General features: G+C 41.3%; 1 protein-coding gene across 6 annotated transcripts in view; it reads left to right on the forward strand.

Annotated features, from left to right (window-relative positions):
- Positions 1–2,085: 2,085 nt before the first annotated feature.
- Positions 2,086–27,309, forward strand: part of LOC130275781 (inter-alpha-trypsin inhibitor heavy chain H3-like) — a 145,118-nt gene continuing 119,894 nt past the window's right edge. For 2 of the 6 annotated variants that reach the window (XR_008844898.1, XM_056524177.1), the window contains exons 1-10: positions 5,371–6,027; positions 12,818–12,835; positions 13,806–13,972; positions 15,494–15,598; positions 16,758–16,920; positions 20,821–20,931; positions 21,256–21,381; positions 24,670–24,786; positions 25,002–25,170; positions 26,277–26,402. Coding sequence is in view for 5 of the 6 variants with exons in the window: in XM_056524177.1 (XP_056380152.1) it covers positions 5,935–6,027; positions 12,818–12,835; positions 13,806–13,972; positions 15,494–15,598; positions 16,758–16,920; positions 20,821–20,931; positions 21,256–21,381; positions 24,670–24,786; positions 25,002–25,170; positions 26,277–26,402 (1,195 nt within the window). In the remaining variant the exon portion in view is untranslated. Of the gene's footprint in view, positions 2,217–2,655; positions 2,752–3,596; positions 3,620–5,370; positions 6,028–12,817; positions 12,836–13,805; positions 13,973–15,493; positions 15,599–16,757; positions 16,921–20,820; positions 20,932–21,255; positions 21,382–24,669; positions 24,787–25,001; positions 25,171–26,276; positions 26,403–27,309 lie in introns of those variants that run through there. The other 4 variants (XM_056524179.1, XM_056524178.1, XM_056524180.1 and 1 more) reach the window with 4 other exon arrangements.

Below are 27,309 nucleotides of genomic sequence, written 5' to 3' on the forward strand. Positions count from 1 at the left end.
TGTAAGTCAACAGACCATGGTCAAAATTCAGCACTCTGTATAGAAGTCAATTTTAATAAATGACGTCTTTAATTATTGATGCCTTTATGCCCAAATTGGGCGCTGTTCTCACTGCTGCATGTAACTATGCAGTAGAAGAAGAAGCTTTCCTCTTCGGCTCCACAGCAGCTTCACATAACCCCTAAAAATGGAAAAATTTACACAAAAAAATGTGCTCCTATGTACCCAAAATTGAGTATAAAAGTATAAAAATGGCACAAGGCAATGTAAGTATTATCAGGGCTTTCATCTTTACTATTCACAAGGCATGATATAATCCAATGAAGAGCGGACATTGGTGAACACACAACAATGAGCCATCTCTGCCAATATCTTTACCATTGCAGGGATAAACCACACAAACAATAGGGGCAGATAGAGAAATCTATGTTATAACAGTAAACCCCAGAGTACAGATAAGAAACAATAGTCACATTGTGTTTGATACATAGAGTAAAATAAAATACTCAAACCTTGAAACAGAACATAGACTGCGATGAGAGACAACCATCCATCTAATGTTTGTATTTGGAGCTGTGGTTTACTTTTATGACATAGACTTCTCTATCTGAACCTATTGTATATGTTATGTTTTTCATGTAATGGTATAGACCTGCTACCATAGAGGCTACATTGTTATCAGTGTATACCACTGTCTGCTTTTAAATGGATATTGTCATGCATTGTGAACATTACCTCTACACAGATTAAGCTTCTGATTTATACCAGGACTGAGATGAATTCATGCATATATAGAATTGTTTTACTTTTCCGTGTAATAATGTATCAGTGTTATCAGTAAGATCATTGTTAGGCTACATTGAAATATTGTTACCTAAATAAGGCCAAAATAAACTGCCCTTTAATTTTGCACTGCCAAGATGTAGTTAAAACATAAAGAGACAAAGGAAAACTAAAACGTAATTAAAAAGGTTAAAAACGCCAAGTGGTTTGGGGGTTTATTAATTCCCCAATGACTTTCAGCTAATGTCATAACTGTTTTTTTTTTGCTCACAATAAAGACAAATGCAGCTACTTTTTTTTTTTTTTAGGGGGGGACATTTTTGCCCAAGTGAAAATGCAGCTTTAGGCTAAGTTCACACATGGTAATTTTAGGTGTACTTTAGAAAATAAAATGCGTATTTAAAATGGCTGAAAGTGTGTGCCCATTTTTGCATAATTAACCCCTAGAGGATGCAGGGTGTACAGGTATGCCCTGGACACCTGGGACTTAGCTCACTAGGACGTACATGTATGTGCTTAGTCCCGCCGCGGCTATGAAGCAGGTCAGTAATGGCGAACATCTGTGATCACGCTGATGTCCGCCATTAACTCCTCAGATCAATATTGATCATGGCATCTGCAGCAATGCAATGGTTCCGATGGCTGAATTAATCATCTGCAGCTTGACCATGGGGATGGCAGACAGTGGTCTAAAGATTGCAATAAATAGTCCACTGTGGGGACTAACTAAATGTAAAAAAAAAAAAAAAAAGTTTTGATAAAAGTACCTTCCCCAATAAAAAATAAAATTCCCCTATTGCCATTTTCAAAAACAACGTACTTGGTATTGTCGCATGTGGAAATGTCCGATCTATTAAAATATTAGGATAATGATCCTGTACGGTGAACAGCGCAAACGTAAAAACAAAACAAAATTAACACAGCCCCATATACTGAAAAATAAAAAAGTTATAGGGGTTAGAATAGGGCAATTGTAACCATACCTGTTTTGTTAAAGTTTTTTAGATGGGTATTTGTTTAGTCACTGCTATTGAAAAAGAGACCCAGCCGGTCTCGAAACACGTCTAGCCTTTATACCCATAGCAGTCTATAGGTATTTGCAGCATCCCATAACCTCCCGATGCGCTCAGCGCACAAACTATACTACAGAGACAAGCTGACCTTCCTGGTGCGCACAGCACACAAAACTTTAGATCACTACGCCGGCAAACAGATCTCCTGGTGCGCATAGTGCATGAAGCTGCATAACACCACGCCGGCAAGTAGACATCCTGATGAGCATAGAACTTCGCGTCACCACGCCGACAAGCAGACCTCTCCCTCCCCTGGCTCACCGGCGCTGATGACTCGCCATTCCAAGGAGCGACTAGGCGTCCGGTTCGGAAGCCGCTGTGGGTAAACAGTGAGAGCGCCGTGGGATCCCGCCAGGACAGGTAAGCCAACACTGTCCTGCAACTTCCAAACTTTGTTCAATATCATTACATAAGATTGTTGAAGTCTATCTAAGCTATATGGAACTTTATCCACTGGATTACAAATTGTGCAATATTGCATTCGAAATCGCTGCCTATCCTTTTGATTGCATAATATGAACCTTTTTAACTTTTCTGCATAATCATTTTTAATAATTTTTATTTTATATTCTATATTATTAATTTTATATTTGTTTGTATCTATTGACACTACTGCAAGGGCCCTGCGGGCAGTTGCCACAGACAATGACATCAATAAACATATATTTGTTTTAATGCAATATAGTATATATTGTTTCCACTTCAGTACCAACTGTGCACACACAATGCTTTATATACGCTCTCTCACCATTTTTTTTAGAGCATACAAAAGACCAGATTTGAGGAAAGTGTTACTCCTCTTAATTTCAATATTATTTTCAGGTCGCATAGGATACGCGACCTTACACATCAGTACTCATCTGGCATAACTAAGCTTTATCAACTGTTTTTTGCGGTTAGAGCTACCTTTCCTCTCTTTATTTGTTTAGTTGTATTGACCCACAGAATATGGATAACATGTCAGTTTTACCATATAGTGCACTGTGTAAAAAAAAAAAAAAAAAAGTTGCAAAATTGCTGGTTTCCTATCTATTTACCACCATATATGTGTGTGTATATATATATATATATATGTATGTGTATGTGTGTGTATATATATGTATGTGTATGTGTGTGTATATATATGTATGTGTATGTGTGTGTATATATATGTATAGGTTGCGCCGTAGATTTTATGGTAAAATGAAAGGTGTCATTACAAAGAACAATTGATCACACAAAAAACCAATCCCTTATTTTGGTCTGTAGATGGAAAAATAAAAGAGTTATTGCTCTTTGAATGCGAGGAGAAAAAAACGATAATGTAAAAATGAAAATTTTCTTTGTCCTCAAGGCCAAAATGGGCTACATCCTTTAGGGGTTAATGTGCTATACGTAAGTCTATAGGAAAAAAGTCTATGGGGAGATTTATCAAAACCTGTCCAGAGGAAAAGTTGCTGAGTTGCCCATAGCAACCAATCAGATCTCTTCTTTCATTTTTCAAAGGCCTTGTTAAAAATGAAAGAAGCGATCTGATTGGTTGCTATGGGCAACTCAGCAACTTTTCCTCTGGACAGGTTTTGATAAATCTCCCCCTAGTGGGGGAGACTTATCAAAGATGTCTATGGGGGAGATTTATCAAAACCAGTCCAAAGAAAAAGTTGTCCAGTTGCCCATAGCAACCAATCAGCTCGCTTCTTTCATTTTCAACAAGGCCTCTGCAAAATGAAAGAAGCAATCTGATTGGTTGCTATGGGCAACTGGGCAACTTTTCCTTTGCACAGGTTTTGATAAATCTCCCCATATGTCCCGCATCAATTTAGACCAAACTACAGAGGATTAGGCCGTTCTATTGTGCACCTAATTCATCAAAAGGCGCACGGCTCTTGATAAATTCTGTGCACAGACTTCGGGATCTATGATTTAGACTGTATTTAAACCTGCTCCAACATGGTCTGACATTTTGGTGTACTTTCAGCCGATGCGACTTGTCGCTGAAAAGTCGCTTTTTGTAAATTCAGCACCAATGCATTTTTCCGTCTAAAATAGACTAGAGTGCATCATGTTCTAAAAATCCTCTAAAGCAAAAGTCGCAAAAAAGTCGCACATATTTAGACTGCGACTTTCTGTGCAACAAATTTAGACAGGAAAAACCAGTCTAAATCCTTTGATAAATCTCCCCCACTGTGTGCACAGACTACTTTCCAAGGCTAGAATTCCACTGAGGTTTTGTTCTGGCATTTTTTTAGGCTAAAAAACCTCAGAAAAAACCCTTAAAAACTGCCACAGATTTTTGTGCATTTTTGGGTATTTTTTCTGCGTTTTTTTCTGGCGTTTTTACCTATGTATGGAAATTTAATTTTAGGCCCCTTGGCCAGTTTCCCCAAGGGAATTTCTGAGGAATTTTGTTGGGTAGCAAACCATTGAAAAACCACCACAAACATTCCAATGTTAAAAACCCACATGACTTTATTGTAGCATTTTTTCACTCCCAAAGACTTCTATGGGAGAAAAACCAAGATATTTCCAAAAAACGCCATAGTCTCAACATTGTTGTTGTTTTTGAAAATCACTCACTGAGGCTGAAAAATGCCAAAAGAATAAAAAAAAAAATAAATAAAAGAAAACGTCAAACTGAAAAAGGCCACGTGGATAAAGCATTTTTCAGTTCCCTATTGACTTGCAGCTAACATCTGACTGTAGCGTTTTTTTAAAGAAAAAACCTTAGTGGAATTCGAGCCTGATAGACTTAGATAGAGTACATTGATAATAAAACTTTTACAAAAAAAATAAGCCTTAAAAAACTGTGTGAACCTAGCCTTAAAGTTGCTTTTATACCTTTTTTGTACCGTATTTTTCGCCATATAAGACGCACTTTTTCTTCCCCAAAACTGGGAGGAAAAGTTGGTGCGTCTTATACGGTGAATACACACATATCGGGTCGGTCCCTGCGGCCATCAACGGCCGGGACCCGAGGCTAATACAGGACATCACCGATCGCGGTGATGCCCTGTATTAACCCTTCAGACGCGGCGATCAAAGCTGACCGCTGCGTCTGAAGCGAAAGTCGGGCGGTTCGTGACCGCCGCTGTGAAATTGCGGCGTCCCGAACAGCTTACAGGACACCGGGATTGACCTTACCTGCCTCCTCGGTGTCTGCTCCGTGCCGGGATCCCCTGCATGGCCGGCGCTCTCCTTCGACGTCATCACGCACACTGTCCCGTCATCCAATAGGAGCGGCGTGCGTAGCGACGTGGTGACGGCGACGGAGAGCGTGGATTCCGGGGAAGAAGATGTCCGGAGCATCGGGGACTCCCCGGGGACACGGCGACAGCGATGGAGCGACATCCAGGGCAGCGGTGACGGGTCCGGCGCGGAGGGGACACATGAGTACTACCTCCTATCCAGTGGTCTTCAACCTGCGGACCTCCAGATGTTGCAAAACTATAACTCCCAGCATGCCCGGACAGCCAACGGCTGTCCGGGCATGCTGGGAGTTGTAGTTTTGCAACATCTGGAGGTCCGCAGGTTGAAGATCACTGTTGGGTTCAGAATCTTTTTTTTCTAGATTTTGCACCTTTAAAATTGGGTGCGTCTTATATGCCGGTGCGTCCTATAGGGCGAAAAATACGGTAATCTTTGGTGAGAGTTTTTTAACCACATTTTTTTCTTTGCGGTAAGATTCTGCCGTGGGATTTGCAGCATTTGGATTAGATTTGTAAAATCTTATTCACTTAGACACTTAAATTTTTTTTTTTTATGGCTTCTTTTCTTTTATTTGTAATTTTTTTAGTGGCACCAATAATTTATTGTCCACTTTGTGTTTGGCTTTCAATATGTTTTGTTTCTGGCTGGTGAGGCTCGGCAACTCACAGCAGACATGCACAATTCATGCTGTTTAATGCACAAATTCCACTATTGTCCATTCTTTAATTCCCTTAATCATTGATTCTTCTTTACAGTAGACACCGGCCCCCCTGGGGGGGGTGGTTGATAGGATGGGCATGTCCAAAATTTATCTTGCCGTTACTTATTAACCTGGATTCTCATATGGATTATAAATAGTTTGGTTTCCACCAGAAAAGCAGTCACTTGCAAAATGGGTCACCTTCTTCTAGCTTCTACTTTGCTCCTTTATGCCTTATCCCCAACAAGCTGTGACTTTGTGATTGAAGGAATAAGAAACATACAGGTCTGTATATATTATTTTGGTAGGTTAGGCATAGAATTTCATGATCCCTCTTTGATGCTTCAGAGGGATACTTTATTGACAATTGAGCTGCTGCACATTATTTAGCCACTGTATAGTAGTATTATGTGTGCACTGTATAGTGGTATTATGTGTGCACTGTATAGTGGTATTATGTGTGCACTGTATAGTAGTATTATGTGTGCACTGTATAGTAGTATTATGTGTGCACTGTATAGTAGTATAATTTGTGCACTGTATAGTAGTATAATTTGTTCACTGTATAGTAGTGTTATGTGTGCACTGTATAGTAGTATAATGTGTGCACTGTATAGTAGTATTATGTGTGCACTGTATAGTAGTATAATTTGTGCACTGTATAGTAGTATAATTTGTGGACTGTATAGTAGTATAATTTGTGCACTGTATAGTAGTGTTATGTGTGCACTGTATAGTAGTATAATTTGTGCACTGTATAGTAGTATAATTTGTGCACTGTATAGTAGTATAATTTGTGCACTGTATAGTAGTATAATTTGTGCACTGCATAGTAGTGTTATGTGTGCACTGTATAGTAGTATAATTTGTGCACTGTATAGTAGTATAATTTGTGCACTGTATATTAGTGTTATGTGTGCACTGTATAGTAGTATAATTTGCGCACTGTATACTAGTATAATTTGTGCACTGTATAGTAGTATATTTTGTGCACTGTATAGTAGTATTATGTGTGCACTGTATAGTAGTGTTGTGTGCACTGTATAGTAGTATAATTTGTGCACTGTATAGTAGTATAATGTGTGCACTGTATAGTAGTATTATGTGTGCACTGTATAGTAGTATAATTTGTGCACTGTATAGTAGTATAATTTGTGGACTGTATAGTAGTATAATTTGTGGACTGTATAGTAGTATAATTTGTGCACTGTATAGTAGTGTTATGTGTGCACTGTATAGTAGTATAATTTGTGCACTGTATAGTAGTATAATTTGTGCACTGTATAGTAGTATAATTTGTGCACTGTATAGTAGTATAATTTGTGCACTGCATAGTAGTGTTATGTGTGCACTGTATAGTAGTATAATTTGTGCACTGTATAGTAGTATAATTTGTGCACTGTATATTAGTGTTATGTGTGCACTGTATAGTAGTATAATTTGCGCACTGTATACTAGTATAATTTGTGCACTGTATAGTAGTATATTTTGTGCACTGTATAGTAGTATTATGTGTGCACTGTATAGTAGTATAATTTGTGCACTGTATAGAAGTATAATTTGTGCACTGTATATTAGTGTTATGTGTGCACTGTATAGTAGTATAATTTGCGCACTGTATACTAGTATAATTTGTGCACTGTATAGTAGTATATTTTGTGCACTGTATAGTAGTATTATGTGTGCACTGTATAGTAGTATAATTTGTGCACTGTATAGTAGTATAATTTGTGCACTGTATAGTAGTGTTATGTGTGCACTGAATAGTAGTATAATTTGTGCACTGTATAGTAGTATAATTTGTGCACTGTATAGTAGTATAATTTGTGCCCTGTATAGTAGTATAATTTGTGCACTGCATAGTGTTATGTGTGCACTGTATAGTAGTATAATTTGTGCACTGTATAGTAGTATAATTTGTGCACTGTATAGTAGTGTTATGTGTGCACTGTATAGTAGTATAATTTGTGCACTGTATAGTAGTATAATTTGTGCACTGTATAGTAGTATATTTTGTGCACTGTATAGTAGTATTATGTGTGCACTGTATAGTAGTATCATTTGTGCACTGTATAGTAGTATAATTTGTGCACTGTATAGTAGTATAATTTGTGCACTGTATAGTAGTATAATCTGTGCACTGTATAGTAGTATTATGTGTGCACTGTATAGTAGTATAATTTGTGCACTGTATAGTAGTATAATTTGTGCACTGTATAGTTGTGTTATTTGGGCAATAATCTTTAGGCTATTCAGAGCACTATGGACATTCTAATTTTCCAGTATTTTGGCATTGTATAATGGTAGTTATGTTCTGTGGGATTACAAAATATGAGTACGGTATAGTAGTATTATTTTGGCGACCTTTGGTAATTATAAATGCACTGTTACATTTTATTAAAATGTTACTGTCGTTAAAAACAACTTTTTACATGTCAAAAGCTGTTGATCACACAGGGTCTTTCTTTCTACCGAGACCAGCTGAGATCGTGAGATGTCCAGGGAGCAAACAGCATTGCGCTCAACTCCCCAGCTGGCTGAGAAATCCATCCATTTCTCTACATAGAAGTCTATTCAGAGAAATGTCCGGATCTCTCGGCTGGTGGGTGAAGCGGGCGGCATTGCGCTAATAACTCACAATCACAGTAGTGAGACGGGTGCGATCAACACTGATCAACATGTCAATAGTTATTTTTAATGACAATAATGCTTCAAGAATGTATGTTTACTTGTAATCTTGAAATATATTCTAGCTTTATGATTTTTGCCTTTTAGCTGCAATTTGTGGTTCTCCTATTTATTTATACATTTTTTTGCCAGAGACTTTGCTTAGTGTCCTAGCTGTATTTTTTATGATTTTTCAAATATAGAAAGTGTAACTCCAGATATAGTGCCATATTCTCTGCACAGTTTAGTGTGGCAATACCCAGCTCATGCTTTGTGGTCAGGTTGCTTAGGCCCCTACAAAACCCGGCAAGTTCAGTATATTAATTAATTAAAATAGGGCTCATGCGCGGAACTCCTTGGGGGTCCTACGGTTTCCTTGGCAGCCTGGCATGAGCTGTGTCTCTCCACCCCGAACTATGCAGATCACATGACATCATGTCTCTGGAGTTATGCTTTAGGCTTAGTTCTTAAAGGAGTACTCCAGAATAGAAAAATTGTCCTCCGTACTGCCGGCAGTAAAAAAAAAAAAAGAGATACATACCTTCCTTCTCTCCCCCGGTGCCTCCGGTAATCCACTCCGGTCTCCGCATTGATCCTCTTTCTGGTTGCCGGTGGTCGGCGAGTGTCACGATTCGGCTTACAGGTAGTGGATCCTCTGTGTCAGCGAGGGATTGGCGTGGACCGTGCTGGTGGACCGGTTCTAAGAGGCTACTGGTGTTCACCAGAGCCCGCCGCAAAGCGGGATGGTCTTGCTGCGGCAGTAGCAACCAGGTCGCATCCACTAGCAACGGCTCAACCTCGCTGACTGCTGAGAAGGCGTGGGACAGAAGGAGTAGGCAGAGGCAAGGTCAGACGTAGCAGAAGGTCGGGGCAGGCGGCAAGGTTCGTAGTCAAGATGGATAGCAGGAGTTCAGGTAACACAGGCTTTGGACAACACTAAACGCTTTCACTGGCACAAGGCAACAAGATCCGGCCAGGGAGTGCAGGGGAAGTGATCAGATATAGCCAGGGAGCAGGTGGAAGCCAATTAAGCTAATTGGGCCAGGCACCAATCATTGGTGCACTGGCCCTTTAAGTCTCAGAGAGCTGGCGCGCGCGCGCCCTAGAGAGCGGAGCCGCGCGCGCCAGCACATGACAGGAGGGCCCCGGGACGGGTAAGTGACCTGGGATGCGATTCGCGAGCGGGCGCGTCCCGCTGTGCGAATCGCATCCCCGACGGCCATGTCAGTGCAGCGCTCCCGGTCAGCGGGACTGACCGGGGTGCTGCAGGGAGAGAGACGCCGTGAGCGCTCCGGGGAGGAGCGGGGACCCGGAGCGCTAGGCGTAACAGTACCCCCCCCCCCCTTAGGTCTCCCCCTTTTTTTGTCCGACAAGTGCTTTACCTGGGACGAGGACACCGGGAGTGAATGGAGGGTTTCCTCAAAGGCAGGGAGTACAGCAGGAGTGGGAATGGGGAGGCAGGGCAGAGGGTGAAGCTTGGCACGGGGCAGGGTGACACAAGGACGGGGGCCATGAGGAGGCACTGAGGCTTGCCTGACGGGACTGGGAGGGGGGGAGAGGCATCTCTTGTGGCAAGCAGAGTCCCAGTTCTTGATCTCCCCGGTGGTACAGTCAAGGGTGGGAGAATGAAGCCGGAGCCATGGCAGACCGAGGAGGACCTCAGAGGTACAGTTGGGAAGGACGAAGAACTCAATCCTTTCGTGGTGGGGTCCAATGCACATTAAGAGGGGTTTTGTGCGGTAACGCACGGTGCAATCCAATCTGACTCCGTTGACCGCGGAAATGTAGAGCGGCTTGACGAGACGGGTCACCGGGATGCAGAATTTATTCACCAAAGACTCCAAAATTAAATTCCCAGAGGCACCAGAGTCCAAGCAGGCCACGGCTGAGAGGGAGGAGTTGGCTGAAGGAGAAATCCGCACGGGCACCGTGAGACGTGAAGAAGCAGACTTTGAACCAAGAGACGCCACACCCACGTGAGCTGGGTGCGTGCGTGCGTTTCCCAGACGTGGAGGACGAATAGGGCAATCCACCAAGAAATGCTCGGTACTGGCACAGTACAGACAAAGATTTTCTTCCCTACGGCGATTCCTCTCTTCCTGGGTCAGGCGAGACCGATCCACTTGCATGGCCTCCTCGGCGGGAGGCCCAGGCGTAGACTGCAAAGGATGCTGTGGGAGAGGTGCCCAGAGATCTAAGTCTTTTTCCTGGCGGAGCTCCTGATGTCTCTCAGAAAAACGCATGTCAATGCGGGTGGCCAAATGGATAAGTTCTTGCAGGTTGGCAGGAATCTCTCGTGCGGCCAGCACATCCTTGATGCTACTGGATAGGCCTTTTTTAAAGGTCGCGCAGAGAGCCTCATTATTCCATGATAATTCGGAAGCAAGAGTACGAAATTGGATGGCGTACTCGCCCACTGAAGAATTACCCTGGACCAGGTTCAGCAGGGCAGTCTCGGCAGAAGAAGCTCGGGCTGGTTCCTCGAAGACACTCCGGACTTCAGCGTAGAAGGACTGGACTGTGGCTGTGGCAGGATCATTGCGGTCCCAGAGCGTTGTGGCCCAAGACAAGGCCTTTCCTGAAAGAAGGCTCACTACGAACGCCACCTTAGACCGTTCTGTAGGAAACAAGTCCGACAACATCTCCATATGCAGGGAACATTGAGACAAAAATCCACGGCAGAGTCTAGAGTCCCCATCAAATTTGTCCGGCAGGGACAAGCGGAGGCTAGGAGTGGCCACTCGCTGCGGAGGAGGTGCAGGAGCTGGCGGAGGAGATGGTTGCTGCTGTAGCAGAGGCAGAAGTTGCTGTAACGTGGCGGTCAACTGCGACAGCTGCTGTCCTTGTTGGGCAATTTGCTGCGATTGCTGAGCGACTACTGTGGTAAGGTCAGCGAGACTTGGCAGCGGCACCTCAGCGGGATCCATGGCCGGATCTACTGTCACGATTCGGCTTACAGGTAGTGGATCCTCTGTGTCAGCGAGGGATTGGCGTGGACCGTGCTGGTGGACCGGTTCTAAGAGGCTACTGGTGTTCACCAGAGCCCGCCGCAAAGCGGGATGGTTTTGCTGCGGCAGTAGCAACCAGGTCGTATCCACTAGCAACGGCTCAGCCTCGCTGACTGCTGAGAATGCGTGGGACAGAAGGACTAGGCAGAGGCAAGGTCAGACGTAGCAGAAGGTCGGGGCAGGCGGCAAGGTTCGTAGTCAAGATGGATAGCAGGAGTTCAGGTAACACAGGCTTTGGACAACACTAAACGCTTTCACTGGCACAAGGCAACAAGATCCGGCCAGGGAGTGCAGGGGAAGTGATCAGATATAGCCAGGGAGCAGGTGGAAGCCAATTAAGCTAATTGGGCCAGGCACCAATCATTGGTGCACTGGCCCTTTAAGTCTCAGAGAGCTGGCGCGCGCGCACCCTAGAGAGCGGAGCCGCGCGCGCCAGCACATGACAGGAGGGCCCCGGGACGGGTAAGTGACCTGGGATGCGATTCGCGAGCGGGCGCGTCCCGCTGTGCGAATCGCATCCCCGACGGCCATGTCAGTGCAGCGCTCCCGGTCAGCGGGACTGACCGGGGCGCTGCAGGGAGAGAGACGCCGTGAGCGCTCCGGGGAGGAGCGGGGACCCGGAGCGCTAGGCGTAACAGCGAGTCATACTGCACTCAACCAACCAATCACGGTCCGCAGCGAAGTCCCGACTCAGCCTGCGACAGGCTGAGCGGCAGTGTGACGTTTTCGGCCCCGGCCGGGGCCGAAAACGTCACATTGCCACTCAGCCTATCGCCGGCCAAGTTGGGACTACACTGCGGCCGGTGATTGGCTGAGTGCAGTATGACTCGCCGACCACCGGCAACTAGGAAGAGGATCAATGCGGAGACCAGAGTGGATTACCGGAGGCACCGGGGGAGAGAAGGAAGGAATGTATCTCTTTATTTTTTTTTACTGCCAGCAGTACGGAGGACAATTTTTCTATTCTGGAGTACTCCTTAAAATTATATTTATAAAAAATACTGATCAAAATACTATGGAGGAGATTTATCAAAACTTATGTAGTGGCAAAGTGGAGCAGCTGCCCATAGCAACCAATGAGATTACTTCTTTTATTGCTTATTTTTTCAGGAAAAATTAAATAAGCAATCTGGGAGAATAGGAATATGCTTGAAAAGTGCAAAAGAAGGGAAAACTGCATGTTTGTAATGGGAATATGCTAAAAATCTCACACTACTATTGTACCTGTTGTTACTAACGACATGACTGTGTTTCTTATATGCTTTGTGCCAGCGAAACATTTTCTTATTTTGCTTACTGTAGTTTGTTCTTAATTGTCATGAATGTGACATGGGTGAACACAGCCTATATGAGAAGTATTCTGCACAGTCTAACTTTTTATTTCTTTTTTTTTGTTACAGAAAAGAAGCATTGACACGGTAAGATGTTTTAGCATATGAAACATAAAACTGACAATATGGATGCAAATATTTGATCACACTATGACAGAGCTACCAGTATCTATTGTGGTATTGTGGTCTGTTTCCCAACATATTCAAAAATCTGAAACCATATTTGCCTGGCTACATGTCAGGGGGTCTAAAAAATGGCTGGAAACTGTTAGTTCACTTTATTCAACCCATATTGTATCTACATCTTAAAGGGGTACTCCGGTGAAAACTTTTTTCTTTTAAATCAACTGGTGGCAGAAAGTTAAACATATTTGTAAATTACTTCTATAAAAAAAAATCTTAATCCTTCCAGTACTTATTAGCTGCTGAATGCTACAGAGAAAATTACTTTCTTTTTGGAACACTGATGACATCACGAGCACAATGCTCTCTGCTGACATCTCTGTCCATTTTAGCAACCGTGCATAGCAGATCTATGCTAAGGGCAGCATAGTGGCTCAATGGTTAGCACTGTTGCCTTGCAGTGCTGGGGACTTGGGTTCAAATCCCACTAAGGACAACAATCAATAAAGCATTATTATTATTATTATTATAATTTCAGCAGAGAGAACTGTGCTCGTGATGTCATCAAAGAGCATTACAAAAAGAAAAGAATTTCCTCTGTTGTATTCAGCAGCTAATAAGTACAGGAAGGATTACGTTTTTTTTAATAGAAGTCATTTAAAAATAAGTTTAACTTTCTGCCACCAGTTGATTTAAAAGAAAAAAGGTTTTCACCGGAGTACCCCTTTAAGTGAGGTGATATAATGTTATGGTTTGCTTCTCCTTGAATATGTATGAAGGGAATTCATGCAAACTCATTCTAGATGATTAACTGAAGCATCAAATGTGTCTTGTTAAAGTAACAGATTAAGTAAAAGTAAAAGAACAAACAAGCAAAAAAAAAAAAGATACATGAATTTCTAGATACAATAACTTACATCCATTTGTCCTGCAGCCGGTCGCTGATATAGAAGTCTACAGTATAATAATCAACAGTCAGGTGACGTCCCGCTTTGCCCATAATGTTATTACAAGTAGAGCCAATAATCGAGCCGGAATCCCGAAAGAAGCCTTCTTTGATGTGGATCTGCCCAAAACAGCTTTTATTACAAATTTCACCATGTAAGTCCAACTTTCTACTGTTTTTGCCAAGTATGTCAATTGTAGAAATAACTGTGTACATTACTTTGCGGTTTATAATTGTCAGTATTTGGGTGTCAAGCAAACATTATCTGCACAGATTAAGATTGTCAGATTATGTTATCTTGTGGATAAAGTTATTATAAGTGCTTCTATAAATAAAAGATACGTTTTTCATAATTTTTTTTAATATGTCAGAAATGTTATTGGCTAAACCCTCACTGATATAGAAAAAAACTTTCTTAAGAGTTGCTTCCATTAAAATTATGTTTGGTGAGAATGGGAAGTGTAAGGCTACTTGCTTGTGTTTGACATTAAAGGGGTACTCCAGTGGAAAACTTTTTTTTTAAATCAACTGGTGCCAAAAAGTTAAACAGATTTGTAAATTACTTCTATTAAAAAAATCTTAATCCTTCCAGTTCTTTTTAGGAGCTATATACTACAGAGGAAATGCTTTTCTTTTTGGATTTCTCTTCTGTAACGACCACAGTGCTCTCTGCTGACCTCTGCTGTCCATTTTAGGAACTGTCCAGAACAGGAGAAAATCCTTATAGCAAACATATGCTGCTCTGGACAGTTCCTAAAATGTACAGCAGAGGTCAGCAGAGAGCACTGTGGTCATGGCAGAAGAGAAAGCCTAAAAGAAAAGAATTTCCTCTGTAGTATACAGCCCCTAAAAAGTTTCGGAAGGATTAAGATTTTTTTTTTTTTAAAGAAGTAATTTTCAAATCTGTTTAACTTTCTGGCACCAGTTGATTTAAAAAAAAAAAAGAAAGTTTTCTACGGGAGTACCCCTTTAATAGGTGAGAAAGTTATGTGACCACACTGATCTGACATATTAAAGGGGTATTCCAGGATTTTTTTTTTTATTTGGCTATGCTACAGGGGCTGTAATGTTAGTGTTCTTAATATAGTGTCTTTACCTTTGTGTGATGGTGGTCTCGCAATTTTTCTGTGATTTTCTCCCCAATATTTATTTTTACCAGCATACAAACATAAATGACTCAGGTCTCGGGTTTTCCCAGGTTGCAGTGCAATGACATCACTAGTCAGGTAGCCTGTCCTGCTTCAATGAGTCAAGTGACTGCTGAGTGGGAGAGAGATCATTTTGCAATAGCTGGAGGCACCCTGGTTAGAAAACACTGGTCTTTTGAATGGAATGCAAATCATTTGTGTTTCAATGGTGGGGTGGCTGATGTGTGGGAGTGAGGAAAGTGACCTCAAACTTTCAAACAAGGAACTATGGGATGTGTAGTTTTCCAACAGGAAATACCCAGGTCACAAAAAGAGCGCCTGAGCATTATGGTAATCTCCCAACATAGCCATTTAGCCTCAGAACAAGCACAGATCCTTCCTAAGCATGTCCATTACTGTCGGGAAGTATGTACTAAATCACCTTATGGTGGATAACCCCTTTAATCTCTTTAAAGGAAAGTCATTTATAAGTAGGCATTGTTATGACTTGTTTGTTTTTTTATTACCAGTTGTAATTGTATATTACAGGATAATAGATGAAGTAACGTATACAGGAGTCATCAAAGAAAAGGAAGTTGCTTTGGGACAATATCTACAAGCTGTAGCAAGTGGACAAACAGCCGGACTTGTCAGGTAAATATTATTTCTCATTGTGTTCTTTGTGTGATTTTCTGCAAGGAACTTCAGTGTGGAAATCTACAAGGTTTAAAGTAGTAGAAAAGCGGATTTCCAAAATCTCAACCATGTGTTGACGAAAAAAAACCTGCAGTGGAAATTGCTTTAAAATTTTCATCGGATCCGATATAACAATTGGCTCCGTATCGTCTATATTAGTTTACACCAAAGTGTCTTGCAAAAATACAGCTAGAATTTAAAGGGGTACTTTGGCTCCAAGGCATCTTATCCTCTATCCAAAGGATAGGGGATAAGATGTCTGATCACGGGGGTCCCACCGCTGGGGACCCCCGCAATCTAACATGCAGCACCCACCTGTAAGTACTGCCGGAAGTGCTGGAGGTTCACAGTCTTTTGCCTCCCGATCACGGGGATTGAGTATTGTGATGTCATGACTACACCCCGTGTGACATCATGATCCGCCCCCTCAATGCAAGTTTATGGGGAGGGGCGTTACGGCCATCACGCCCCCTCCCATAGACTTGCATTGAGGGGGTGGGGCATGACATCATATGGGGGCAGAGTCATGACATCAGCGTTTCTGGCAGTACTTGGTGGGTGCTGCATGCTAGATTGCGGGGGTCCCCAGCGGCGGGACCCCCGCGATCAAACATCTTATCCCCTATCCTTTGAATAAGGGACAAGATGTCTTGGGGCTGGAGTACCCCTTTATATGCTAAATTTGGATTGTAACCAAAATCAGCTAGAGGTCTTACCAAGGAAGCCATCCCAGTTGTGCTGTCTAATGTCCAAAGACATGTCATAAGTAAACTTCTACATTAAATGGAGAAATTGGGCAGTAAAGCTGTGTGAAGCACTGGCATTGGACAGTACCAATATTGGTAGCATGTAATTACAGTGTAGTGGGTGCCATATTTTCCATAACAGTATATGTCAAATGAGGAATACAGCACAGATACAGAACTTTATGTTTTATGTTATTAACCCCCTTTCTTCTGCACAGAAATTATAATTATCAATGAATATGCCTCAGTATGTTACCATGGGGGTATACATTGTATATTATACCATACTAACTATATCATACTAACAATGTATATTTACATAATACTATATCATACTAACATAATATACATTTTATTGCTGGTTTACACAGGGCCTCTGGCAGGAATACTGAGAAATTCACTGTATCGGTTAATGTCGCTCCAGAAAGTCAAGTAACATTTGAGTTGGTCTATGAAGAAATGCTGAAGCGTCGTCTTGGAAAATATGAGATATTTTTCAAAGTTCAGCCAAAAACTCTTATTACAAAATACGAGGTATAGTTCTTACAGTATCATTTAAATAGAACGATAGAATTTATGTTTTGTTCACATTTACATTCTTAAAAAATCTTATTTCTTTCTTTCCCTAGTTAAAGTGGTATTCTGGTATACAAAAGTTTACTTTGGAGAAATAAATCACTAGTTATCCACCTAATCCCTAACCAGTTACTGGCCCCAAAAATGATACTTTTAGCTCGTTGCCTATGGTTAGGACCTGTAGTTCAACTTCAACTTCACTCTTAGTGTCCAGTAAATAAATAACATTGTCCAGGGCTTCAAAGTCTTATTGTAAAATGTATTACATGGGTTTACAGCCTGTAAACTCTGCACCCAAGCAGGAGCCGGTCAGGAGCATTGTGTCATAGACAGACAGAAGGCTTGGAGAGAAGACAGAAATGCTTTATGTCGGTTGTCTGTTTTACACCATACACAACACATACTGAGTATTGGACCCAACGATCATGGGATTGTTTCCTGGTTGTCCTCTTTATGGCAGAGCTGTTGGTTGATCATTCACAGATTCCTCTGCTCCAGAGTCTACTGGTGTCGTTCTTTACATTACCTACCTACTAGTGTGTGGGTCCTGTTCAGCTGCCATAACAGCTCTGACCTATCATGGCCTGTGGAAGAGATCTGTAGAATCTGGCACTAAAATTATTGCAGAAGATCCTTTAACCCCTTAAGGACCGAGGGTTTTTCCATTTTTGCATTTTCGTTTTTTCCTTTCCTTTAAAAAATCCTAACTCTCTCAATTTTGCACCTAAAAATCCATATGATGGCTTATTTTTTGCGCCACCAATTCTACTTTGTAATGACATCAGTTATTTTGCCCAAAAATCTACGGCAAAACGGGAACAATAATCATTGAGAGATGAAATTGAAAAAAAACCTGCTGTTTTGTAACTTTTGGGGGCTTCCGTTTCTACGTAGTACATTTTTCGGTAAAAATGACACCTTATCTTTATTCTGTAGGTCCATATGATTAAAATGATACCCTACTTATATAGGTTTGATTTTGTCGTACTTCTGGAAAAAATCATAACTACATGCAGGAAAATTAATATGTTTAAAATTGTCATCTTCTGACCCCTATAACTTTTTTATTTTTCCGTGTATGGGGCGGTATGAGGGCTCATTTTTTGCACCATGATCTGAAGTTTTTAACGGTACCATTTTTGCATTGATAGGACTTATTGATCTTTTTATTCCTTTTTTCATGATAGAAAAAGTGACCAAAAATGCACTTTTTTTTTGACTTTGGAATTTTTTTGCGCGTACGCCATTGACCGTGCGGTTTATTTAACAATATATTTTTATAATTTGGACATTTCCGCACGTGGTGATACCATATATGTTTATTTTCATTTTTATTTATACTGTGTTTTTTTTTTTTATGGGAAAAGGGGTGTGATTCAAACTTTTAATAGGGAAGGGGTTAAATGATCTTTATTCACTTTTTTTTCCCAATTTTTTTTTTGCATTGTTATAGCTCCCATAGGGACCTATAACGCTGCACACACTGATCTTTATCATTGATCACTGGTTTCTCATAGGAAACCAGTGATCGATGATTCTGCCGCTTGACTGCTCATGCCTGGATCTCAGGCACTGAGCAGTCATTCGGCGATCGGACAGCGAGGAGGCAGGTAGGGGCCCTCCTGCTGTGCTGTAAGCTGTTCGGGATGCCGTGATTTCGCCGCGGCTATCCCGAACAGCCCACTGAGCTAACCGGCATACTTTCACTTTAGACGCGGCGTTCAACTTTGAACGCCGCATCTAAAGGGTTAATAGCGCGCGGCACCGCGATCAATGCCGCACGCTATTAGCCACGGGTCCCGGCCGGGTCCCGACCCGCTATGACTCGGGGCGCGCATTATAGATCGAGAGCGGACACATGACGTTCCAGTATGTCATGTGTCCTTAAGGGGTTAAGTCCTATATGTTGCAAGGTGTGCCTCCACTTCACAACTTACATCACATTACATGAATATATTCTTGTTATGTGCTGTACGTTGTGAGGTTGAGGAATAGTTTATAACATAAAGGACTTAAAGGATCTGCTGTTCACATCTTGGCTGATTCCATGATTTCCACAGGTAATTGATGCCCAGTTGTCCATAAAATGTAAAATAAATGATTTAACCCCTTAAGGACCAAGGACGTACCGGTACGTCTTTGGTCCTGCTCTTCTGATATAACGCGGGGTTACACAGTAACCCCGCGTCATATCACGGAGGGCCTGGCGTCATAGTGAAGCCGGGACCCGCCTCTAATAGCGCGCAGCGCCGATCGCGGCGCTGCGCGCTATTAACCCTTTAGCCGCGCGCTCAGAGCTGAGCCGCGCGGCTAAAAGTGAAAGTGAAAGTTCCCGGCTAGCTCAGACGGGCTGTTCAGGATAGCTGCGGCTAATCGCGGCATCCCGAACAGCTGACAAGACAGCGGGAGGGCCCCTACCTGCCTCCTCGCTGTCCGATCGCCGAATGACTGCTCAGTGCCTGAGATCCAGGCATGAGCAGTCATGCGGCAGAATCGTTGATCACTGGTTTCTAATGAGAAACCAGTGATCAACATAGAAGATCAGTGTGTGCAGTGTTATAGGTCCCTATGGGACCTATAACACTGCAAAAAAAAGTGAAAAAAAAAGTGAATAAAGATCATTTAACTCCTCCCCTATTAAAAGTTTGAATCACCCCCCTTTTCCAATAAAAAAAAACTGTGTAAATAAAAATAAACATATATGGTATCACCGCGTGCGGAAATGTCCGAATTATAAAAATATATCATTAATTAAACCGCTCGGTCAATGGCGTACGCGCAAAAAAATTCCAAAGTCCAAAATAGTGCATTTTTGGTCACTTTTTATATCATTTAAAAATGAATAAAAAGCGATCAATAAGTTCTATCAATGCAAAAATGGTACCGTTAAAAACTTCAGATCACGGCGCAAAAAATTAGCCCTCATACCGCCCCATACACGGAAAAATAAAAAAGTTATAAGGGTCAGAAGATGACAATTTTAAACGTATTAATTTTCCTGCATGTAGTTATGATTTTTTCCAGAAGTCCGACAAAATCAAACCTATATAAGTAGGGTATCATTTTAATCGTATGGACCTACAGAATACATATCTGGTGTCATTTTTACCAAAAAATGTACTACATAGAAACGGAAGCCCCCAAAAGTTACAAAACAGCGTTTTTTTTTTCAATTTTGTCTCACAATGATTTTTTTCCCCATTTCACCATAGATTTTTGGGCAAAATGACTGACGTCATTACAAAATAGAATTGGTGGCGCAAAAAATAAGCCATCATATGGATTTTTAGGTGCAAAATTGAAAGAGTTATGATTTTTTAAAGGCAAGGAGCAAAAAACGAAAATGCAAAAATGGAAAAAACCCCGGTCCTTAAGGGGATTAAACAATTAAAGAAAAAGATTCAGAAGACTAAGCCACCTCCTTCCATTGCTCCATGGTCCAGCTCACATATTCCACTGTAGGCACTTTTGGTCAGGCAAGAGCATGTTGCCTAGTCTGCAGGTATACAGCCCCATACTAAGCACCTATACATGTCATAGAATAGAGCTCCTCAGTCAAGACCTCTTTATCAGAGACATCAGAGTAGAGAGGTGCTAACAGGCAGTGGCAATAATTCTCTCCTGCTCAGTCCATTGTATGGGGAGCCATTCATTTCAATGGCCACATGTAATTCTACATTTTCTCTGTAATGGTCACTGCAGAGAAATAAGCAGATGATGCCAGCTCCCCAAACACAATCAGCTATGGTTTCTTTAGTTTCAGTATTTTCCAGGAATTGTCATTTTAAGATTAAAATAGATGGCAAATTAGTGACCATGTATAATTTAATGCCTAACATTTCATTCTTTGGATTTCAGATTGAAGTAGACATACAAGAACCTCAAGGAATCAGCTTTCTAGACGCTCAGGCATCTTTCCTAACAAATGGTGTTCTACCGGCTGTAAAAAAATTGATTTCTGGGGAAAAGGTAACATCCTATGTGTGATGGCAAGAGCTTATTTTAGCTGGAAGGCTCTGATGCCCTATACCTTGAGTATATGTTAGACTTGCCGATCCAATTATTTTTTTTTGAGTACGACCAAATAGACAAAACATCAACGATCTGTTCTTTGTCGTGCTGACATTTTCTTTTTTTAACTATGTTTATATTTTGATGACTTGTACTAAAGATAAATATTATTTATATCAACTTTTTAAAATTGTAAAAAGAAGACTGCTCATATTAAGTTTTGGTATAAAGTCACATTTAGGAACCAAATAACTGTGGTTTTTATGTCTTTGTTGTCCTCAGGGCCATGTCTCTTTTAAACCCACCATAGATCAACAGCGTTCTTGTGCAAACTGTGAAACTACTTTACTGAATGGAGATTTTACTGTGACCTACGATGTTAATAGAGAATCCCCTGGAAACATACAGGTGAGAAGTAATATTCAGAAACAGCCAAAAGAAAATGCTATATTTCTAGTCCTAGGTGCCTGTGGTGCTGATTGAAAGCTGCCCCTTAAATGGACTATCCATACATTTTTTTTTTTTATATGATACATTTTTATTAAAGTTCCAATAAGGTAACAAAGCAATAAATCAACGACAAGTAGTGCAGAGTATGACTGCCAGGCAGTCACAAATAATAGACAACAGTGAACGAATTGCAGACACGCTTTCAGGGGTATAGTCCAGATACATGGGACAACACACTAGTATGGTGGTATAGATGTCGATCATCAGCAAAGTCTTTTATAGACCACAGCACAAGTGTGAATGGGCAAGCAGTCCCCAGGAATCTCTAGCGGTGACATGGTACTTGATAGTTTGTTCATACTTTACTGAACGACTTTCTGACCTATCATCAAATTGGATTGGTAGCAATTACAAAATACAAAGTACAAAATACACAATATAAAATACAAAATGGGAAACGAAAATGTGAATGAAAAGGAAGATGAAAGGTAGGAAGTGGGGAAGAAGGGTAGAAGAAGGGGGGGTAGGGTAGAAGACGTAAAAGGAAGAAAAGGGGGGGGGGATTGTAGGAGGTGGGGAGGAGGAGCAGTCCGAGGGAAGGATATGAAGCTATCCATACATTTTGTTTGATTTGTAATGCCTGAGATTCCTGGTGGCTGTTAATGAATGTCATTTAGGTAGAGAAATGTGTCTTTTCTTATAAAGGGGTTACTCAAGATTTAAACATTTCACCCAGGATATGTGGTAAATGTCTGACCAGTGGGGGTCCAATCTCTGAGACAATGGACCTCCATCTTCCCACTTGGCACCAGTGTTTTGTTTGTTTTTTTTTTTTTTTTTTTCGTGGTTATTATTTATCCTGTTGACAGGTTTTAAGTATACATCTTGTGATAAGCCTGTTAAATCTCAATACTACTAAAACTCTTTATTAGAGTTTATTTGTGTTTCAGAGCACCATAGCCCATGTATTCGGTCAGTCAACCATATTTAGGCTAAGTTCCCATGTTAAGGACTTTCCTATGAAAACTCTGATGTGTGTTTCACTTGAGGATTGGTGGCAGAAATCTGAGACACTTGTATCGATGTCCTGGATATGAAAACAGTGCCCATGTAGAGCAAAGAGAAATCAGCACCACAACAATCAATAGTCTCTGGTATCTAAGTACTTATTACAGCCATGTAACATCCTACTGCAGTCCCATAAAAAGATACGGTACCTTGTTGCTCAGGTCCAAATATTCAAAAAAATATACAAATCTGACGGGTATCTTTAAACATCAGGAAACTTTTTTTTATTTCAGCATAAGATACAGCAAATAGGGACGCTCACAGGTAAAGCAGGGTGGTGGGAGTTTCGGGCGATGGACCGTGTTGTGCACTTAATGCTTCATCAGGCCCTGGACCTTGTGACACATGTAACACTTCGTCAGGGCCCTGAGGGGCCTAATGGAGCATTACGAGCGCAATATGGTCCGTTGCCCGAATCTCCCCAAACTGTCCGCTCCCCTGTTTGCTGTACCTTATGCCGAAAAACCAAAGTTACCTCATGTTTAAAGATATCTGGTGCTCAGTTTTCTTTTTCTTCCTGCTGGATTTGTCCGTCCTGGATGCCTCGCTGATATACCTTTGATCTGCACAAGGATTATTTCCATAAGTGCCATAGTCTAAGCACCAGTCAACCAGCAGATAATATGTGTGACCAAAGTCCCCTGTTCTGTTGATCAGTGGTGGTCTCAGTCGTTGTTCTCCACCCAATCTAGCATTTATCACCTTTCCAGCAGGTAGGTGAGAAATGCTTCTGACATGAGTCCCTTCTAAGGCTGGTATGAAATACTTTCATCATTGGATTCAGTTTCTTATGAAGAGACTGGAGGAAGTTTCCGGTACTAGGATTCCTCCCATAAGTTTGTCCCTGCTGGCCATACACATTAGGTGAATGTGGACTGAACCTTCTGATTTTGATGAGAATAGACGAAGATCTGATCAGACATGGTGGATTTCAATGAATCTGCCTGGCAGCTGTCTATTCTCTGTTCCATGCATTTTCCATAAATTTGAGCATGCATATTAATAGAGGAATCTAGACAGATAATTATCTTACTTATATGATTCTTTTATTTAACAAATATAACTATAGGAACCACAATTAGTATGTGTAAAATTGTCACCTTCTGTGCCCTATAACTTTTTTATTTTTCCATATACAGGGATGTACGAGGCTAATTTTTTGCCGTAATCTTAAATTTTATCTGTACCTTTTTTGTTTTGATGGGACCTTTTGATCGCCTTTTTTTGGGGTACACAAAGTGACCAAAAATACGCAATTTTGGACTTTGGAATGCTTTTACATGTACGTCATTAACCTTGCAGTTTAATTAACATTATATTTTTATAGTTTGGACATTTACGCACGCGGCGATACCAAATATGTTTATTTTTCTTTTTATTTACATTTTCTTTTTAAATGGGAATATCCTTGGATTGCATAGCATTGATCAGTGTAATCTGTGCCAGATTGCTCAAGCCTGGATCTCAGGCTTGGAGCAATCAAGCGACGATCAGACAGTGGGAAGGAAGGTAAGCACCCTCTCGCTGCCATCTCAGCGGTTCTGGATGCCACAATTTCACGGCTGTCCCGAACAGCCCACTGAGCTAACCAGCAACAGTATTCTCCTGTTTTATGCGCTGCAATCAACTTTGATCGTGGTGTCTAAAGGGTTAATACCAGACATCAGCCCGATCGGCGATGTCCGGTAATTAGCCGCGGGTCCTGGTTGCTGATAGAAATCGGGACCGTCCGAATATGAAATGCGCTCAGCCCCTGAGTGCGCTTTTCATATCAGGAGCCGACGCAGGACATAAATATATTTCCTGTGTCGTTAAGGGGTTAAAAATTTGAAAATATAAAGCTATTTTACTACTAATTATCACATGGTACTGAGGTAAGTTATAATAGAAAATAGGTATTACTTCCCTTAAATTCAATATATTATGCTATAAAAGTCAAAATCATATGTGTTCTTTGTGGGGAAGAGGCTATTTAAAAAAAACCACTAAGAACATCTTCTCCCCATCTTTTATTCCATTCTCCTACCAGTATTGTCTAATGGGATGCCAAAAATGGTGCACACGTGGCATGATAAAGTTGATGCAATTTTCTTGGCATGTTATGCAAATTTCTATTTACTTTTGAAATTGTAGACACATTTTTAGTATAAATATAACTTTGCTGTGTTTGCTTCCCAGGTTGTCAACGGATATTTTGTTCACTTTTTTGCTCCCCCTAAATTGCCTAGTGTACCAAAAAATGTTGTTTACGTCATAGACAGAAGTGGATCAATGTGGGGTAGAAAAATGGATCAGGTAAGATGCCCTGTATCATGTTGCACTTTGTGGATTGTGATATCTCATTTACATTTGTACTTTACCTTTTTATCCTGTATATCTATTAGCTGTGATATCATGACCTTTAGCGCCAATCACTGCCGCTCTGGTCTCATAAAAGCTAAAGCTATCAAAATAGGTCTTGTTTTCTGAAGTACATGTATTGTATATTAACTGGTATGTTGCATTAATAGACAAAGGAAGCCCTTCTCCGAATTCTGGATGACACCCCAGAGCACGATTACTTCAATATCATACAGTTTGATGATTCTTTTATTTGGTGGAAATATTCTTTAGTCCAAGCAACTCCAGAAAATCTGAAAGGGGCTGCACAATTTGTACAATCGATTTATGCTAGAAGTGGTAAGAAAATTTGGAATTTTTTGTAAAGTCACTAAACATTTGTATAGAAGCAGATGTCATTCACTTCACTTATAAGTATGAACAACTCCAGCAAACTGACCTCTGAGCAGAAGATTACACGCTCTTGGTTAACTTTGGTTTTTGCAGACGCAGCCTGTAAATCACAACTATGTTACACAAATGTTTTAGAAAGCAGGGAGGAGGCTAAAATATAAATATGGCTTAGATTGGTTGATTCTTCGGTGGGTTAAATAAATATAAAAAAGCAAACACACCAAAAACAATCCTCCGCTGTAGCCATTTTGACAATGTCCAGTCTCTACTGATCCCCACTTTCTGGTTCTTGTCTCTTCATTGGTCAGGTCTCGGCAGTACTGATGGATAGAAGTTGGGCCCAAAAAATCTTAGTCTAATTAACCCCGTGACTAACTGACTGAAAAACAATTTTTAGGGGTGCCCCCCCAAAAGGGGTTAACCCTAAAACTAGAAATCCCCCCCCCCCCCTATGTGTATTAAAACACCCAATGCTTTATTTAAATAATTTAAAAATGATGACGAAATGTCGGGGGGCGGATGGCTAGCACTATCTTTTAATAAGCAGCCATATATGCCAGCAGCAGTATAACAGTGAATGTCCACAGCTTACAGCTGAATACTATAGAACCACTTGGCATGCCATAGGACCTTCACAGTGACATGACTGAGCATAGGCTGTGTTTTTAAAGAGCACATACATAGTTTTTGTTTCCATATCATAATTTTTAAATGATTTAAATAAAGCATTTGGGTGTTTTAATACACATAGGGGGGGGGGGGGATTTCTAGTTTTAGGGTTTACCCCTTTTGGGGGGGGGGGGGCACCCCTAAAAGTTGTTGTTTAGATTAATACCCTGGAATCCTCAGGGTATTTGTTGTTTAACTGACTGAAAAGACTCTTTCTCTATTCTGCTTGGGCTATTCGATTTTATAGATCCTTGATTCCCTAAAACGTACTTTAAGTGTATTTTGTTCAAATGTAATAATCTATGTTTTCCATTGTGAACAATGACAGAATAAGTTTAACATTTAAGACTATTGAACTGTTAAAATATATCGTTATATCACAGTGACAAACATCAATGACCCTCTGCTGATGGCGGTTAATTTGCTGAATGTAGCACATAGCACTATGGCTGTTCCTGAGAGAAGTGTTTCTATAATTGTCCTCCTGACAGATGGCCAAGCCAATACAGGTAGGTTCATTAATGTAGGTTATTTTGTTTTCTATTAGAGGTTAAATTGTACCTCCAAAGGCCCAATTAATATTCCTATCCAGCATGTTGAGACGCAGTCCACATTGGAGCTATAGGTTGCGTGAGCCATAAACTATTGAAGGTCCATCAGTATACCATCAGTATCAGTTCACTCAAGCAAGGGTCAGCTTGTGTTAAAGATGTTCAGCTGTTGCAAGTAGAATAGTAGAGATAAAGAAATAGTACCATGTCTGATCAGGAGTTAGACTTAAACTGTGTCATTTCGTGGCCTGCTAGATTACTCCTGTGTCTGCAGAGAATTGTGTGACATGCAAGCGATATATGTGGGCAGTAGAATATCTTCAAAGTTTAGCGGCATATCTGAAGGGAGTACCTGCAGATGTACAGAGCAGAAATAGATCGTTGAGCAGTCAGTTGAAGTCAGGTAAAATATAATTCCTATAAGCATCTGGGATGAATTAAACCTCTTGGTGTTCCTGTCTCTATTCCAGAAAATGGCCAAATCAAAAAAAAATGTATAATGTTTAAAGGAGATCTACAGTGGAATAAACGTATCCCCTACAGGGAGATTGCAGGGGGTCTCAGCTGTGGGACCTTCTGCAATCTCCTGTACAGCGCCCCGGCATTGCTGCGCTGTGTGCCGCCTAATGCGCATGCTGTTGACCTCACTGAGGTTGATGAACACGCCCCCCCCCCCATAATGTAGCTCTATGGGAGAGGCAGGGATGCAGGAACGCTGCATCCCTTCTTCTCCTATAGACATACATGGAGGGGACGTGTTGGCCGTGGTGTCATGCTGCTGCCCGCATACCTCCTGCACGGGAGAGCCATAGCAGCCCCAGCGTTCGGACCCCCAGCTATCAGACACTCATCCCCTGTCCTGTGG

This window comes from Hyla sarda, chromosome 6 (assembly GCF_029499605.1).
Source record: "Hyla sarda isolate aHylSar1 chromosome 6, aHylSar1.hap1, whole genome shotgun sequence".
NCBI lineage: Eukaryota > Metazoa > Chordata > Amphibia > Anura > Hylidae > Hyla > Hyla sarda.